The 16,560-nt window shown below is 44.4% G+C and overlaps 1 protein-coding gene across 1 annotated transcript in view; it reads left to right on the forward strand.

Annotated features, from left to right (window-relative positions):
* Window positions 1–16,560, forward strand: part of LOC311126986 (CUB and sushi domain-containing protein 3-like) — a gene marked incomplete at both ends in the record, with an annotated part of 648,334 nt that overhangs the window by 258,941 nt on the left and 372,833 nt on the right. Inside the window, 6 exons of the mRNA XM_084158716.1 lie at window positions 1,512–1,700; window positions 8,558–8,674; window positions 8,958–9,173; window positions 11,146–11,334; window positions 12,734–12,903; window positions 13,829–13,985. Of these exons, the coding sequence (XP_084014842.1) occupies window positions 1,512–1,700; window positions 8,558–8,674; window positions 8,958–9,173; window positions 11,146–11,334; window positions 12,734–12,903; window positions 13,829–13,985 (1,038 nt within the window). The remainder of the gene's footprint in view (window positions 1–1,511; window positions 1,701–8,557; window positions 8,675–8,957; window positions 9,174–11,145; window positions 11,335–12,733; window positions 12,904–13,828; window positions 13,986–16,560) is intronic.

Below are 16,560 nucleotides of genomic sequence, written 5' to 3' on the forward strand. Positions count from 1 at the left end.
CGAGACCCTGTGAGACTGGACTTGAGTCATTCTTATCAAGCAGCAAGCATAAACACAGCTCTGATCAGCAAGATTAGGGTCATGATAGGCCCTACTTATGATGTGCAGTAGGTAGCCTGAATTATATCTGTGTCGTAGAGTGTAAATAAACTGACTTCCTGTACTTGCTCTGGAAAGCATTTCAGCTGCTAAAATGAACAGAATGAGTGAAATTTTCTCTATCATAAAATTATCTGTGGGACCCTTACTTAGCACAACGCGCTGCTATTGCTTCTAGATGGAATATTTATGGAATTTATCAATCCTGTCCCAAACTGGAAGTATTGTAGGATTCTAAATATGTATATGTAAATTAGGGCTGTCAAATGATTAAAGTAATTAATCACAATTAATCGCATTAATTTCTGTAGTTAGTCGTGATTAATATTTTTTTTTGAAATTGTTCAAATTTGACCCTAATTCAAGATGTTTACAGGAATACTTCGGCATTTTGACAATGAGGCCCTTTAACTACTTCACCAGAGTCAAATTAATTCATCGTTACCATTTGTATATTTCTGCATACCATTCATTTTATGTTTCTGCATGCAGTTTGAAGGAAGTAGCTAACAAGCGCTAGCGCAATTGCTAACTAGCATTAGCACAATGACTGGCAATAACTGCAAGTATATTGGTATCTGCCATCATGCTAGCAGATACCAATAGACGTATAGTCATTGCGCTAACGCTAGTTAGCATTGGCTCGCGAAACTACCTCTAACTTCCTTCATACTGTACAAAGTGACATTAAAAATGGTATCCACGAGTTCATCTGACTCTGGGGAAGTAGATAAAGGGTCTCCTTGCCAAAATCCCGAAATACCCCTTTAAATTTAAAACACATTCCATTGGGTTGTAGGTGTAATACTGTATATTTTGATTATATGGGAAGAAAACACAAAATATACAGTATTTTAAGACAATAACAACAGATCAGCCAGATATTAAATATCATAGAGCTATTAAATCTAGCCTAGGCTACTTATCATGAACTAGTCACAAACTGCTACTACTAGAATTGGGATCATTTGCTTAAAGCCCCCCATGCAGTCTTTGTAATTTTTATTTTTAAATCATCACCGTATGTCCAATAAATCACTGCGTGTTTATTTAATGAAAATAACTCCAACATATATTTTTTATCATTTATTTTCCTCAGCCTCCTTTGGCCTTTAAAATGCTCAGTCTGATCGTGTGGGCATTAGGAAATGTGAAGATATTTACATACACAGCCCTGATTGGCTGATAGAATGGTCCACCCCCTTACCCATATGAACAGTCATTGGTCTATTATAACCAGATCGCCTTGTGACGTCATAACGTGGGCCTAAAGTTCTATCCCAGGCTGAACAGGCTGAAATTCCAGGATTTTTTTCAAACAGCTCTTACACAAAAAGGGCAGTATCATCATTTTCATAATTTCTGAGTATTATTTCGACTTCATATGGTGGAAATATTTTCATATTTTTCAGTTGTGACGTTGGACACGTCATCATGCATGGACCCTGGGATCCCGGTGAACGGCGTGCGGTACGGCCATGACCTGGCCATCGGGTCCACAGTGTCGTTCCAGTGTGACAAGGGATACAGGCTCAGTCATGAGGAACCCCTGGTCTGTGAGAAGAACCACTGGTGGAGCCATCCTCTGCCCACATGTGACGGTACGTTAGCCTGTATAACAGGGGATTACAATCTGACCCTACAAGGTCTGGACTACTGCTGCTTTTCTGTTCTACCTGAACATTCATTGCACCCACCTGGTGTCTCAAGTCTTAATCAGTCCCGGATAACACAAATTATATTTAAAAAACTGTGGGACTGGCTTCAAGGCTATATTCTTTATAGTTATGGTATGTTACTAAATAGATAATCATCTTAATGTATCATCTCAATTAAGCAAGCCTTGTCCACTGCCCACGTATGATGCTATGGTTTAGATTATAATATGTGTAATCTAGTTTAAGATAGCCTGGTGCAATCTGTATTCACTTTCGCCAAGTCCTGCTTTAGCCAACTATGGCCTGACCATGATAGCCAGAGTGGTTAGCTGAAGAACATACAGATCTGGGAACAGGGTTCATGTAATGGTATTCATATGGTTCAACCAACTCATACCTTTCACATGTGATAGTATGTTACTAAATAGATTATATTATTTTTTTAAGGAGTGGTTGTCGTCCCACTCCTTACATCTTTGTGTTTATTGGATAGGAGAGAGAAAGAGAGGAGAGTGTGCTGAAATAGTAGTGGGCTGCATTGGAACCCATGCTGCAGTGGTCTGCATTGGAACCCATGCTGCAGTGGTCTGCATTGGAACCCATGCTGCAGTGGTCTGCATTGGAACCCATGCTGCAGTGGTCTGCATTGGAACCCATGCTGCAGTGGTCTGCATTGGAAACCATGCTGCAGTGGTCTGTATTGGAACCCATGCTGTCTGGAACACAGTGGTATGTGTTCCAGAGACAGCAGTTCAACTGGAACCCATTGGAACCCATGCTGCAGTGGTCTGCGTTCCAGAGACAGCAGTTCAACTGGAACCCATTGGAACCCATGCTGCAGTGGTCTGTGTTCCAGAGATAACAGCTCAACTGGAACCCATTGGAACCCATGCTGCAGTGGTCTGTGTTCCAGAGACAGCAGCTCAACTGGAACCCATTGGAACCCATGCTGCAGTGGTCTGTGTTCCAGAGACAGCAGCTCTAAACTGGAACCCATTGGAACCCATGCTGCAGTGGTCTGTGTTCCAGAGACAGCAGCTCTAAACTGGAACCCATTGGAACCCATGCTGCAGTGGTCTGTGTTCCAGAGATAGCAGCTCAACTGGAACCCTTTGGAACCCATGCTACAGTGGTCTGCGTTCCAGAGACAGCAGCTCAACTGGAACCCATTGGAACCCATGCTGCAGTGGTCTGTGTTCCAGAGACAGCAGCTCAACTGGAACCCATTGGAACCTATGCTGCAGTGGTCTGTGTTCCAGAGACAGCAGCTCTAAACTGGAACCCATTGGAACCCATGCTGCAGTGGTCTGTGTTCCAGAGATAGCAGCTCAACTGGAACCCTTTGGAACCCATGCTACAGTGGTCTGCGTTCCAGAGACAGCAGCTCAACTGGAACCCATTGGAACCCATGCTGCAGTGGTCTGTGTTCCAGAGACAGCAGCTCTAAACTGGAACCCATTGGAACCCATGCTGCAGTGGTCTGTGTTCCAGAGATAACAGCTCAACTGGAACCCATTGGAACCCATGCTGCAGTGGTCTGTGTTCCAGAGATAACAGCTCAACTGGAACCCTTTGGAACCCATGCTACAGTGGTCTGCGTTCCAGAGACAGCAGCTCAACTGGAACCCATTGGAACCCATGCTGCATTGGTCTGTGTTCCAGAGATAGCAGCTCAACTGGAACCCATTGGAACCCATGCTGTCTCAATGAAGCTAGCCTGGTCCCATCTGGATGTGTCATCACAATGAAGCTAGCCTGGTCCCATCTGGATGTGTCATCACAATGAAGTTAGCCTGGTCCCATCTGGATGTGTCATAATAATGAAGCTAGCCTGGTCCCATCTGGATGTGTCATCTCAATGAAGCTAGCCTGGTCCCATCTGGATGTGTCATCACAATGAAGCTAGCCTGGTCCCATCTGGATGTGTCATCTCAATGAAGCTAACCTGGTCCCATCTGGATGTGTCATCTCAATGAAACTAGCCAGGTCCCATCTGGATGTGTCATCTCAATGAAGCTGGCCTGGACCCATCTGGATGTGTCATCTCAATGAAGCTAACCTGGTCCCATCTGGATGTGTCATCTCAATGAAGCTAGCCTGGTCCCATCTGGATGTGGCATCTCAATGAAGCTAGCCTTGTCCCATCTGGATGTGTCATCTCAATGAAGTTAGCCTGGTCCCATCTGGATGTGTCATCTCAATGAAGCTAGCCTGGTCCCATCTGGATGTGTCATCTCAATGAAGCTAGCCTGGTCCCATCTGGATGTGTCATCTCAATGAAGCTAGCCTGGTCCCATCTGGATGTGTCATCTCAATGAAGCTAGCCTGGTCCCATCTGGATGTGTCATCTCAATGAAGCTAGCCTGGTCCCATCTGGATGTGTCATCTCAATGAAGCTAGCCTGGTCCCATCTGGATGTGTCATCTCAATGAAGTTAGCCTGGTCCCATCTGGATGTATCATCTCAATGAAGCTAGCCAGGTCCCATCTGGATGTGCTCTAGCCAACTCCTATCTGCTGTATTTGTTCCTTTGAATGCCAAACATGTAACCTTCTCTCCAGCATGACATGGCAACCATATTCAGACCAATCTGCTGCACATATTGATCTGGGCTGAGGGTTTAAGGATATTAATACGGTTCACCCAACACCTACTGGGCAGGGATTCAATTTTAATGTCACCCCCTAGCAGTATTCCTGGTGATGCTATACTTGCGTCCTTGAATAAATAAACAGTCTCTTTTGTTGTCCCGAAATGCACAAAGGGACATTTAAATATTCCAGTGGCGTAGTTGGTAGATTCTCCCAGTCACCACACATCTACAGGGACGGTGTACTAGAGAGAAAGCCTGTGAGGAGGTTGGCAGGGGGTAGAGTCATAGGGCTTGAAGTACTAACACATGCTATACTGTAGTGTGATACTGTAGTATCTCTAAGGCCCCCTACACTGTACATCAAAAAATACATGATATAGAGACAGTCTTCCAGTCACTCACCTCTCTACTGGGACAAATAATAGACAGAGTTAGTTAGTAGAGTCTTCCAGTAGGAGGGAGGATGGTAGGGGGTAGGATGGTAGGGGGTTAGGAGGTAGGATGGTAGGGCGTTAGGAGGTAGGATGGTAGGGGGTTAGAGGGTTAGGAGGTAGGATGGTAGGGGGTTAGGAGGTAGGATGGTAGGGGGTTAGGATGTAGGATGGTAGGGGGTTGGGGGTTAGGAGGTAGGATGGTAGGGGGTTAGGGGGTAGGATGAAAGGCGGTTAGGAAGTAGGATGGTAGGGAGTTAGTGGGTAGGATGTTAGGGGGTTAGGAGGTAGGATGGTAGAGGGTTAGGGGGTAGGATGGAAGGCAGTTAGGAAGTAGGATGGTAGGGAGTTAGGGGGTAAGGGGGTATGATGGTAAGGGGTTAGGGGTTTAGGAGCAATGTTCCCTCTAAACTGTGCTTGCGAGCCCCGAGACTACCACGCAGTAATATCAGCCCACAGAGACTTCACTCAACTTTCTAGAGCAGTGGTCACCAACCGGTCGATCTCCAAGTCATTCCTAGTTGATCACCAAACATTTCTGTAAAAAACCCAACGATAAAACCTTGTTTTCCTATTTTGTTTTATTAGTCTCGGGCTGTTGGCGGTAGGTGCACCTGATTCACCTGACCTGCGCTCCGAGTAGGCCAACTGTTGCCATTTTGAACCATTTCATGTGTCTGAAGGTACAAACTCTACCTTCCCGGCGGGCCCAGAGAGCAAATCAAGTGCACTATAGGCCTACCGCTGGCCAATCGGATGGCTCAGATGACCGTGTCTGCAGTAACGTAGCAGGCATAAAAGAAACCTACAGCAAAGTTGATACTGTGAGATTTCAAAACGTTTAAAACCATGACTAGAGAGAGACTGTCAACGAATACAGCAAAAAGCTGCTGTTTTTATGAGTGAGTTCATGTTTAAGTTCTTACTCAGCCCTGTCAACACTTTGTATTCAACATTTTTATGAGCCATAAAATGTGTGTTCTTCCTATTTCCACTCAGCACTACAACAAGCACTGCATACTTACAAGCCCTTAACCAACAATGCAGTTTAAAAAAAAATATTTTAAAAAAGTGTTAAGTAAAAAATAGATAAGTAAAAAATATAACATAGCAGATAATTAAAGAGCAGCAGTAAAATAAAATAACAGTAGGGAGGTTATATACAGGGAAGGGGGTAAGGGGAGATGTAGGCTACTGATGGTGATTGTGTGATTTACTGTGATCTAGTATCTCCAAACTTCCCTACTGGGACAATATAATAGACAGTGTTAGGAGATATGTAGGGGTAAGGGGAGATGTTGGCTCCTCTAGTATCTTCTAAAGCCACCCTACAACTTCACATCAAAGCGTATAGTACTAACGGTAGACTCTTTCAGTACCTCACCTCTCTCCAGTGACGGTAAGAGATAGAGAGAGGGGAGATGTTGCTACTGAGGGTGACCACATGGAGACAGTAGTGGGTAAGGGGAGATGTTGCTACTGAGGGTGACCACATGGAGACAGTAGTGGGTAAGGGGAGATGTTGCTACTGAGGGTGACCACATGGAGACAGTAGTGGGTAAAGGGAGATGTTGCTACTGAGGGTGACCACATGGGGACAGTAGGGGGTAAGGGGAGATGTTGCTACTGAGGGTGACCACATGGAGACAGTAGGGGGTAAGGGGAGATGTTGCTACTGAGGGTGACCACATGGAGACAGTAGGGGGTAAGGGGAGATGTTGCTACTGAGGGTGACCACATGGAGACAGTAGGGGGTAAGGGGAGATGTTGCTACTGAGGGTGACCACATGGAGACAGTAGGGGGTAAGGGGAGATGTTGCTACTGAGGGTGACCACATGGAGACAGTAGGGGGTAAGGGGAGATGTTGCTACTGAGGGTGACCACATGGAGACAGTAGGGGGTAAGGGGAGATGTTGCTACTGAGGGTGACCACATGGAGACAGTAGGGGGTAAGGGGAGATGTTGCTACTGAGGGTGACCACATAGAGACAGTAGGGGGTAAGGGGAGATGTTGCTATTACTGTTGTATAGTGTGGTCTCTCTAAGATCCCTCTACAACTTCTTCACATCAAAGCATACAGGACAGTACTACTGCCTGAGTCCAGGTGTGCCAGACACAAGCCCACAAGACTTGCCAAGTAACACTAGGCTCATGTCTTATTAATGACTTTATGTAAGTTCGGCTCATTAATTAAGCATTTTATATAATTTTGGGTGGTAGGGCTTGATGCAGTGTGGTTTGCCTGGAGGGGCTCGGGTGCATCCCAAATGGCACCCTATTCCCTTCTCTATAGTGCACTACTTTTGACCAGGGTCCATATGGTAGTGCACTTGCCATTTGGGATACAGCTGGGGCCTCTAGGGTAGAGGGTGTTAGTGACTGCAGCTGTACAGCTCCAGGCGTCGTCGTCATCCTCCAAAAACACTACCTGGCATTCGTTGGTATTCATTACTTTGAAAATATGGACTCCAACCACCAGTTCAACTTCAAATATTTGCCTGCCAGATGATGTGTTTTTGGAGGGCATTTGCATAGCAATGTTTTGATCTTACTTTTATGCCAGCAGCCAAGACAGGTTTACAAGGCTAAAAAAATAAAAAAATAAACTCTGATAGAAGGATATTTTAAATTGTCGTATTTGCAAAGCATTGCACTTTAAAGATGATAAATTATGACCTTTTACAATGATAACAATACAATGACAGTCAGTAGAAAGCTGGTGGCTGGTGAACAATGGCTAATTAATCTGGATAACCTTCAACAGGTTCTGACATTAACCCCTTGGCCCAGCCGCCATTGAGAGGGGACTTTATCTCATTAACTTGCTGTGGTAAGATAAAGAGATCAGCTGTAGATTATGTCAATAAGGAAAACATGCACATGATCATATTGATTATGTCAATAAGGAATACATGCACATGATCATATTGATTATGTCAATAAGGAATACATGCACATGATCATATTGATTATGTCAATAAGGAAGACATGCACATGATCATTTTGATTATGTCAATAAGGTAGACATGCACATGATCATATTGATTATGTCAATAAGGAAGACATGCACGTGATCATATTTATTATGTCAATAAGGAAGACATGCACGCGATCATATTGATTATGTCAATAAGGTAGACATGCACCTGATCATTTTGATTATGTCAATAAGGTAGACATGCACATTATCATATTGATTATGTCAATAAGGTAGACATGCACCTGATCATTTTGATTATGTCAATAAGGAAGACATGCACATGTGTAGCTCAGTCAGTAGAGCATGGTGCTTGCAACACCAAGGGTTGTGGGTTTGATTCCTGCTGGGACCACCCATACAATTATTTTGGGATAAAAGCGTCTGCTGAATGGCATATATTTAAGCAATAAGGCCCGAGGAGGTGTGGTATATGGCCAATATACTACGGCTAGGAGTGGCTGGACACAGCCCTCAGCCGTGGTATATTGGCCATATATCACACACCCCCGAGGTGCCTTATTACTATTATGAACTGGTTACCAACATAATTAGAGCAGTAAAAATAAATGTTTTGTCATACCCATGGTATACGGTCTGATATACCATGGCTGTCAGCCAATCAGCATTCAGGGCTCGAACCACCCAGTTTATAATATATTATAGATGAGGTCAGTAGTGGAACGTGAGGAGGATCATATCATTAAGTTGACTACTATTATCATTAGCACTGTCTATTAGCATCAGGCTAGCATTAACATTGTGTATTAGCATAATTGTCTCTCGTCATTCTCCAGCATCGTGTGGTGGGGACGTGAGAGGACCTGGTGGTATCATCCTGTCTCCTGGATATCCAGAATTCTACCCTAACTCTCTAAACTGCACCTGGACAGTGGAGGTCGGACATGGGAAAGGTAGGAAAGTAAAGAATATATGGTCCTTTACCCAAAGCCATTTTTATCCAAAGGGACCTACAGAACTATGTATGTATTCCTGTATTAAAACTAGATGCCATGTTGTATCAGATTTCACTTTCAAGGTGCACTTTACTAAGGTGCTCTTACCTTGGAATAAAAGAGCTTTAAACGCCCTCTTTCTTACTTGGGAATGATCCCATTTGTAACATTTGAGCTATGTCATCCGATCTGATGATCTGATGTTTCTTCTCTTTTCTCCGCTCCGCTCTGCTCTGTTCAGGGGTCCAGTTCATGTTTCATTCCTTCCACTTGGAAGATCACCATGACTACCTCCTGATCACTGAGAACGGCAGCTTCGCCCTACCTTTAGCTCGCCTCACTGGCTCCGAGCGCCCAGCGCCCGTCAATGCAGGCCTCTATGGGAACTTCAAGGCCCAGCTTCGCTTCATCTCCGACTTCTCTATATGCTTTCAAGGATTCAACATCTCCTTCTCAGGTAAAAGAGAGAGAGAGAGAGAGAGAGAGAGAGAGAGAGAGAGAGAGAGAGAGAGAGAGAGAGAGAGAGAGAGAGAGAGAGAGAGAGAGAGAGAGAGAGAGAGAGAGAGAGAGAGAGAGAGAGAGAGAGAGAGAGAGAGAGAGAGAGAGAGAGAGAGAGAGAGAGAGAGAGAGAGATTTGCCACATTCATTCAGTGATGAGATCAGAAGTGTTAAGCTCTTGGTAAAGCATATAGAGTAACATGTAAGGAGAGTGATTTAGCAGTGAGGGTTAGAGCACGCTTAGGGTGGACTGAAGCTCTGAGACTGATGATTCTGGATGGATCATTATTGTAAACCAATGTCAAGTACAAGGAGCCTGTCACAGAGAGCGTGCGTCCCTAATGGCATCCTTTTACATATGTGGTACACTACTTTTGACCAGGGTTCATAGGGGATGTGGTACACTACGTTTGACCAGGGCTCATAGTGGATGTGGTGCACTACGTTTGACCAGGGTTCATAGGGGATGTGGTACACTACTTTTGACCAGGGCTCATAGGGGGTGTGGTGCACTACTTTTGACCAGGGCTCATAGGGGATGTGGTACACTACGTTTGACCAGGGTTCATAGGGGATGTGGTACACTACTTTTGACCAGGGCTCATAGGGAATGTGGTACACTACGTTTGGCCAAGGCTCATAGGGGATGTCGGGCACTACATATCCACTGGGCACACTCTGGTTGAATCAACGTTGTTTGCACATCATTTCAATGAAATTGAGTTGAACCATCGTAGAAAATATGTTGAATTGGTGTCTGTGCCCAGTGGGTAGGGAATATGGTGCAATTTGGGATGCAGCCATCATGAAGGCTGTCCAGGTGAATATCCAGAGGAGAGGACTATAGTCGACCCAAATGGCACCCTATTCATTATGTAGTGCACTACCTCACGGCCCACAGGGCTCTGCTCAAAGTAGTGCACTACGTAGGGAGTAGGGGGCCATTTTGAATGCTGAATCAAGCAGGCTGTCCAGGTGAATATCCTGAGGAGAGGACTGTAGTCTGTCTGTTGCTCTGTCAGAGGTAATGGGACTAACTTCTGCTCTATCAGAGTTAATGGGACTAACTTCTGCTCTATCAGAGTTAATGGTACTAACTGCTGCTCTATCAGAGTTAATGGGACTAACTTCTGCTCTATCAGAGTTAATGGGACTAACTTCTGATCTATCAGAGTTAATGGGACTAACTTCTGCTCTGTCAGAGTTAATGGGACTAACTTCTGCTATGTCAGAGTTAATGGGACTAACTTCTGCTCTATCAGAGTTAATGGGACTAACTTCTGCTCTATCAGAGTTAATGGGACTAACTTCTGCTCTATCAGAGTTAATGGGACTAACTTCTGCTCTATCAGAGTTAATGGGACTAACTTCTGCTCTATCAGAGTTAATATGAATAACTTCTGCTCTATCAGAGTTAATGGGAATAACTTCTGCTATTGAAACAGCCTGGCTAAATGTTTGCCTCCTGCTCATCAAACTGAAGCATATCTTGGTGCAGCAACTCATGAATATCCATGGTCTTACCCGAGAGTCTGTTCTGTGTACATACTGTAATTATCATCTATAGATTGTCCTGTTTATAATTCTGCTCACAACCTTTTGTAACATTTGATAAGATTGACTGGTTTGGTAATGTAGCTTTGTTCAGCAAGGTTGAATGAGTGCTGTCCTAATACGGTCCCCCTTCCTTTCCCTTCGGATGACAATGTTGTTCCCTGTTGTACCCCAATGACTTCCCCCTTTCTTAATTCATCTTTCCTCGCTTCCTCTCTCCTTGGCTTCCCAAACTGCACTGGAGGAGAAGATCCAAGGTCCCTCCCCATCAGACTTTCTTCTCCAATGTGTTTTGAGAAGTGACGGCAAGGAGAGAGGACGTGAGAAATCAAGGAAATACGACTTTGGAAAGACCCTATGTTGTTTGGTTTCCTTAGAGTATAATCTGGAGCCGTGTGAGGACCCCGGGACCCCCAGGTTTGGCTGGCACACAGGCATCAGCTTTGGCATCGGAGACTCGCTGGTTTTTTCCTGCAATACGGGCTATCGCCTACAGGGGGCGGTGGAGATCTGGTGCCTGGGAGGTGGTCGCCGCATGTGGAGTGCCCCTCTGCCAAGGTGTGTGGGTACGTGGTCAGCTGCTTTCATTTGCTTATTGCTTCTGTGTGGACTGTGGATAGGGCAATGCATATACAAGTATATATTTATAGCAGAGGAGAAGGTTGACAACAGGAGGAAATGGATAGCTACTGTATTCTGTATATGGCTTTGGGTAATATGGTCTCAGACAGTGTCCTCGATAATTTTTCTTGCTTCAATCTGTATCTCTATATCTTTATCTCTATAGTCTGTATCTCTCTAGTCTGTATCTCTCTATCTCTATCTCTCTAGTCTGTATCTATCTAGTCTGTATCTCTCTAGTCTCTATCTCTCTAGTCTGTATCTCTCTAGGCTTTATCTCTCTATCTCTATCTCTATAGTCTGTATCTCTCTAGTCTATCTCTCTATCTCTCTAGTCTGTATCTCTCTAGTCTCTATCTCTCTAGTCTCTATCTCTCTAGTCTCCATCTCTCTAGTCTGTACCTCTCTAGTCTGTACCTCTCTAGTCTGTACCTCTCTAGTCTCTATCTCTCTAGTCTCTATCTCTCTAGTCTCTATCTCTCTAGTCTGTACCTCTCTAGTCTGTATCTCTCTAGTCTGTATCTCTCTAGTCTCTATCTCTCTAGTCTCCATCTCTCTAGTCTCTATCTCTCTAGTCTGTACCTCTCTAGTCTGTATCTTTCTAGTCTGTATCTCTCTAGTCTCTATCTCTCTAGTCTCCATCTCTCTAGTCTGTACCTCTCTAGTCTGTACCTCTCTAGTCTTTATCGCTCTAGTCTGTACCTCTCTAGTCTGTATCTCTCTAGTCTGTATCTCTCTAGTCTGTATCTCTCTAGTCTGTATCTCTGTATATCTATCTCTCTATCTCTCTAGTCTGTATCTCTCTATATCTATAATCCTAGTCTCTACAGGTGAAAACTTTAACGTAAGAATAATATATAACCTCTCGAGTGGTGCAGTGGTCTAAGGCACTGCATCACAGTGCTAGCTGTGCCACTAGAGATCCAGGCTCTGTCGTAGCCGGCCGCGACCGGGAGACCCATGGGGAGGCACACAATTAAAAATATTAAAAATATTAAAAATATAAATAAAATCTTGGGACAGATATTGGGACAGAAGTGTATTCAATCTGTTTTCCAACTTGTGATGTTAGACTACTTTTTCACAGTACTGATGATGATGCTACATTACAGGATGAAATGAGACAGACCACAGTACTGATGGTGATGCTACATTACAGTATGAAAAGGAACATACCTTGAAAACTATAGCGATTAGAAATGGGAATTTCGGAATCATTTTGAACTCTAGACTTTTGCACAGTGTAATGATATACTGAATATATCCATTACAGGGAACGTTGCAGACATTGAAGAGAATTCTCTCGTTTGGTCACTTATTCTATGCTGTCTCTTTGTTCCGTAGCGGAGTGCGGCTCAACCGTTTCCAACAGCGAAGGAGTTCTGTTGTCGCCCAACTACCCACTAAACTATGACAACAGCCACGAGTGTGTCTACAGCATTCAGGTAGAGACAGGAAAGGGCATCAACGTCTCAGCAAGCACCTTCCAACTGGCACAAGGAGACATTCTCAAGGTAATACCACCACACAAACCCCCTTTCATTCTTTTATTTCATTCTCAATTTACATTTTACATTTTAGTCATTTAGCAGACGCTCTTATCCAGAGCGACTTACAGAAGCAATTAGGGTTAAGTGCCTTGCTCAAGGGCACATCGACAGATTTTTCACCTAGTCGGCTCGGGGATTAGAACCAGCGACCTTTCGGTTACTGGCACAACGCTCTTACCCACTAAGCTACCTGCCGCCCCAATCTCTCTCCTTCCTTCTCCTCTTATATTCTACCTCTCCCTCTTTCATTGACAATGTATGATAGTAAGATTCTGAGTGTGCCTATACAGTCACAGGAGATAAAAACAGTCTGAGATGTTACTGAGATCAGTTTGGAATAAGATACGTGTTGTTTCAAAATCACATAATGACACTTCCATGCTTCTATTTCTGTATGAATAGATTACACAATATCTACATGTGCATACTTCAGCTGCTTTCCTCTCTAGGTATTTAACCACTCTGTATGAATAGATTACACCATATCTACATGTACATACTTCAGCTGCTTTCCTCTCTAGGTATTCAACCACTCTGTATGAATAGATTACACCATATCTACGTGTACATACTTCAGCTCTCTAGGTATTCAACCACTCTGTATGAATAGATTACACCATATCTACATGTACATACTTCAGCTGCTTTCCTCTCTAGGTATTCAACCACTCCATAATAATAGGTTACAGAATATTTACGTAGATGGATGGATGGTGGGTGGATGAATGGATGGATGGATGAATGGATGGATGGATGGATGGATGGATGAATGGATGGATGGATGGATGGATGGATGGATGGATGAATGGATTCATGGATGGATGGATTGGTGGATGGATGAATGGATGGATGGATTTGATGTTAACCCCCTGCTGTCTCCTCTCTGCAGGTCTATGATGGAGGGGACAGTGCTGCCCCTGTCCTGGGTACCTACACCGGCTCCACCATGCTAGGCCTGGTCCTTACCTCCACCTCCAATCATCTGTGGCTGGAGTTCTACTCAGACCAGGAGCACACAGCAGGGGGCTTCAGACTCAGCTACTCCAGTGAGGAACACACACCTTCATCTTCATCTGACTGCGTCTTCAAACAGTGATTTATTTCACTGAGAAATGAGGCCACTGAGTAGGACTCAGTCTGACATGGCACCCTATCCCTCATATGGTGCGCTATGCAGGCTCTGGTTAAACAAAGTGCACTATTTAGGGAATCGGGTGACATTTCAGGACGCAGCCTAACATTTCATTTATCTTGATAATGATGTTCATCCATGCAGCATGGGGGGCTTCCAGAGGAGAAGAAAATGCTTTTTCTGCAATTATTTTTGACTGCGTAACTTGTAGTGTTCCCTGCCTTGTTAAAAGTTTGGAAATATCTGAGAAAATTAGTGTTTTGCAAGTTGTAAGCAGCCTTGCTGCAAGAATAGGGTTGGGTAGAATGCTGTGGGGTTCTCCCATAATTAGCAGGAGAGTTGCTCATCCTTCACCAAGAAAAGTTATATTTGTCTGTTACAGAACAATGCCAAAAGTCCAACTGACAGTTATTGATTCTCAAGTTCAGGTTCAGGATCAGGATCAGGTTCAGGTTTAAGTTCAATTTCAAGACTAAGCTCAATCGTATCTGCTATAATGGATACATTTGAAATCTTACTCACCAGTTTCCCCCCGCCCATCCTGCCATTTGAAATATAACAAACCTGGTCCTAAGATGGAGTAAATGCAGTAAAAATTATTTGTTGTACAGGAAACAGGAACAGACCAGGGTTGGAAGGGTTAGCTTAAATCCTGTCAGAACATGAAATCTGATCATGTTTTTATGGCTGTTAGAGATGGAAGCGTGTAGGTAATTTTCTAAATGTAGGCAGTAACTGTTGTGATTTATCGTGGCCCTGACACTTGTAATACTGTAATAACATATGGCATGGTGCTGTGTGTCTGCTGGGTGGGAGTAAAATGAATCACAGTCACAAATGGCACCCTATTCCCTATATAGTGCACTACTTTTTACCAGAGCCCAACAAAAAGCAGTGCACTTTATAGGGAATAGGGTGTCATTTGGGACACAGCTCTCTGCTGCTTGCTGCTGCCGCATAGCACAGCCTTTTACAGTTAGTTACAACCTGACTGACTGGAGGACAAGACATGACCACAGCCTTTTACAGTTAGTTACAACCTGACTGACTGGAGGAGACTAGACATGACCACAGCCCTTTACAGTTACAACCTGACTGACTGGAGACTAGACATGACCACAGCCCTTTACAGTTACAACCTGACTGACTGGAGTACTAGACATGACCACAGCCTTTTACAGTTAGTTACAACCTGACTGACTGGAGACTAGACATGACCACAGCCTTTTACAGTTACAACCTGACTGACTGGAGACTAGACATGACCACAGCCCTTTACAGTTACAACCTGACTGACTGGAGGAGACTAGACATGACCACTGCCCTTTACAGCTACAACCTGTCTGACTGGAGACTAGACATGACCACAGCCCTTTACAGTTACATACTGACTGACTGGAGGAGACTAGACATGACCACAGCCCTTTACAGTTACAACCTGACTGACTGGAGACTAGACATGACCACAGCCTTTTACAGTTACAACCTGACTGACTGGAGACTAGACATGACCACAGCCCTTTACAGTTACAACCTGACTGACTGGAGGAGACTAGACATGACCACTGCCCTTTACAGTTACAACCTGTCTGACTGGAGACTAGACATGACCACAGCCCTTTACAGTTACAACCTGACTTCCTGGAGGAGACTAGACATGACCACAGCCCTTTACAGTTACAACCTGACTGACTGGAGGAGACTAGACATGACCACAGCCCTTTACAGTTACAACCTGTCTGACTGGAGACTAGACATGACCACAGCCCTTTACAGTTACAACCTGACTGACTGGAGACTAGACATGACCACAGCCCTTTACAGTTACAACCTGACTGACTGGAGGACTAGACATGACCACAGCCCTTTACAGTTAGTTACAATCTGACTTACTGGAGACTAGACATGACCACATCCTTTTACGGTTAGTTACAACCTGACTGACTGGAGACTAGACATGACCACAGCCCTTTACAGTTACAACCTGACTGACTGGAGACTAGACATGACCACAGCCCTTTACAGTTACAACCTGACTGACTGGAAGACTAGACATGACCACAGACCTTTACAGTTACAACCTGACTTACTGGAGACTAGACATTACCACAGCCCTTTACAATTAGTTGCAACCTGACTGACTGGAGACTAGACATGACCACAGCCTTTTACAGTTAGTTACAACCTGACTGACTGGAGACTAGACATGACCACAGCCCTTTACAGTTACAACCTGACTGACTGGAGGACTAGACATGACCACATCCTTTTACAGTTACAACCAGACTGACTGGAGACTAGACATGACCACAGCCCTTTACAGTTACAACCTGACTGACTGGAGGACTAGACATGACCACAGCCTTTTACAGTTAGTTACAACCTGACTGACTGGAGACTAGACATGACCACAGCCCTTTACAGTTACAACCTGACTGACTGGAGGACTAGACATGACCACAGCCCTTTACAGTTACAACCTGACTGAC

Source organism: Coregonus lavaretus (genome assembly GCF_964263955.1).
Source record: "Coregonus lavaretus genome assembly, chromosome: 3".
NCBI classification, from domain to species: Eukaryota; Metazoa; Chordata; class Actinopteri; order Salmoniformes; family Salmonidae; genus Coregonus; species Coregonus lavaretus.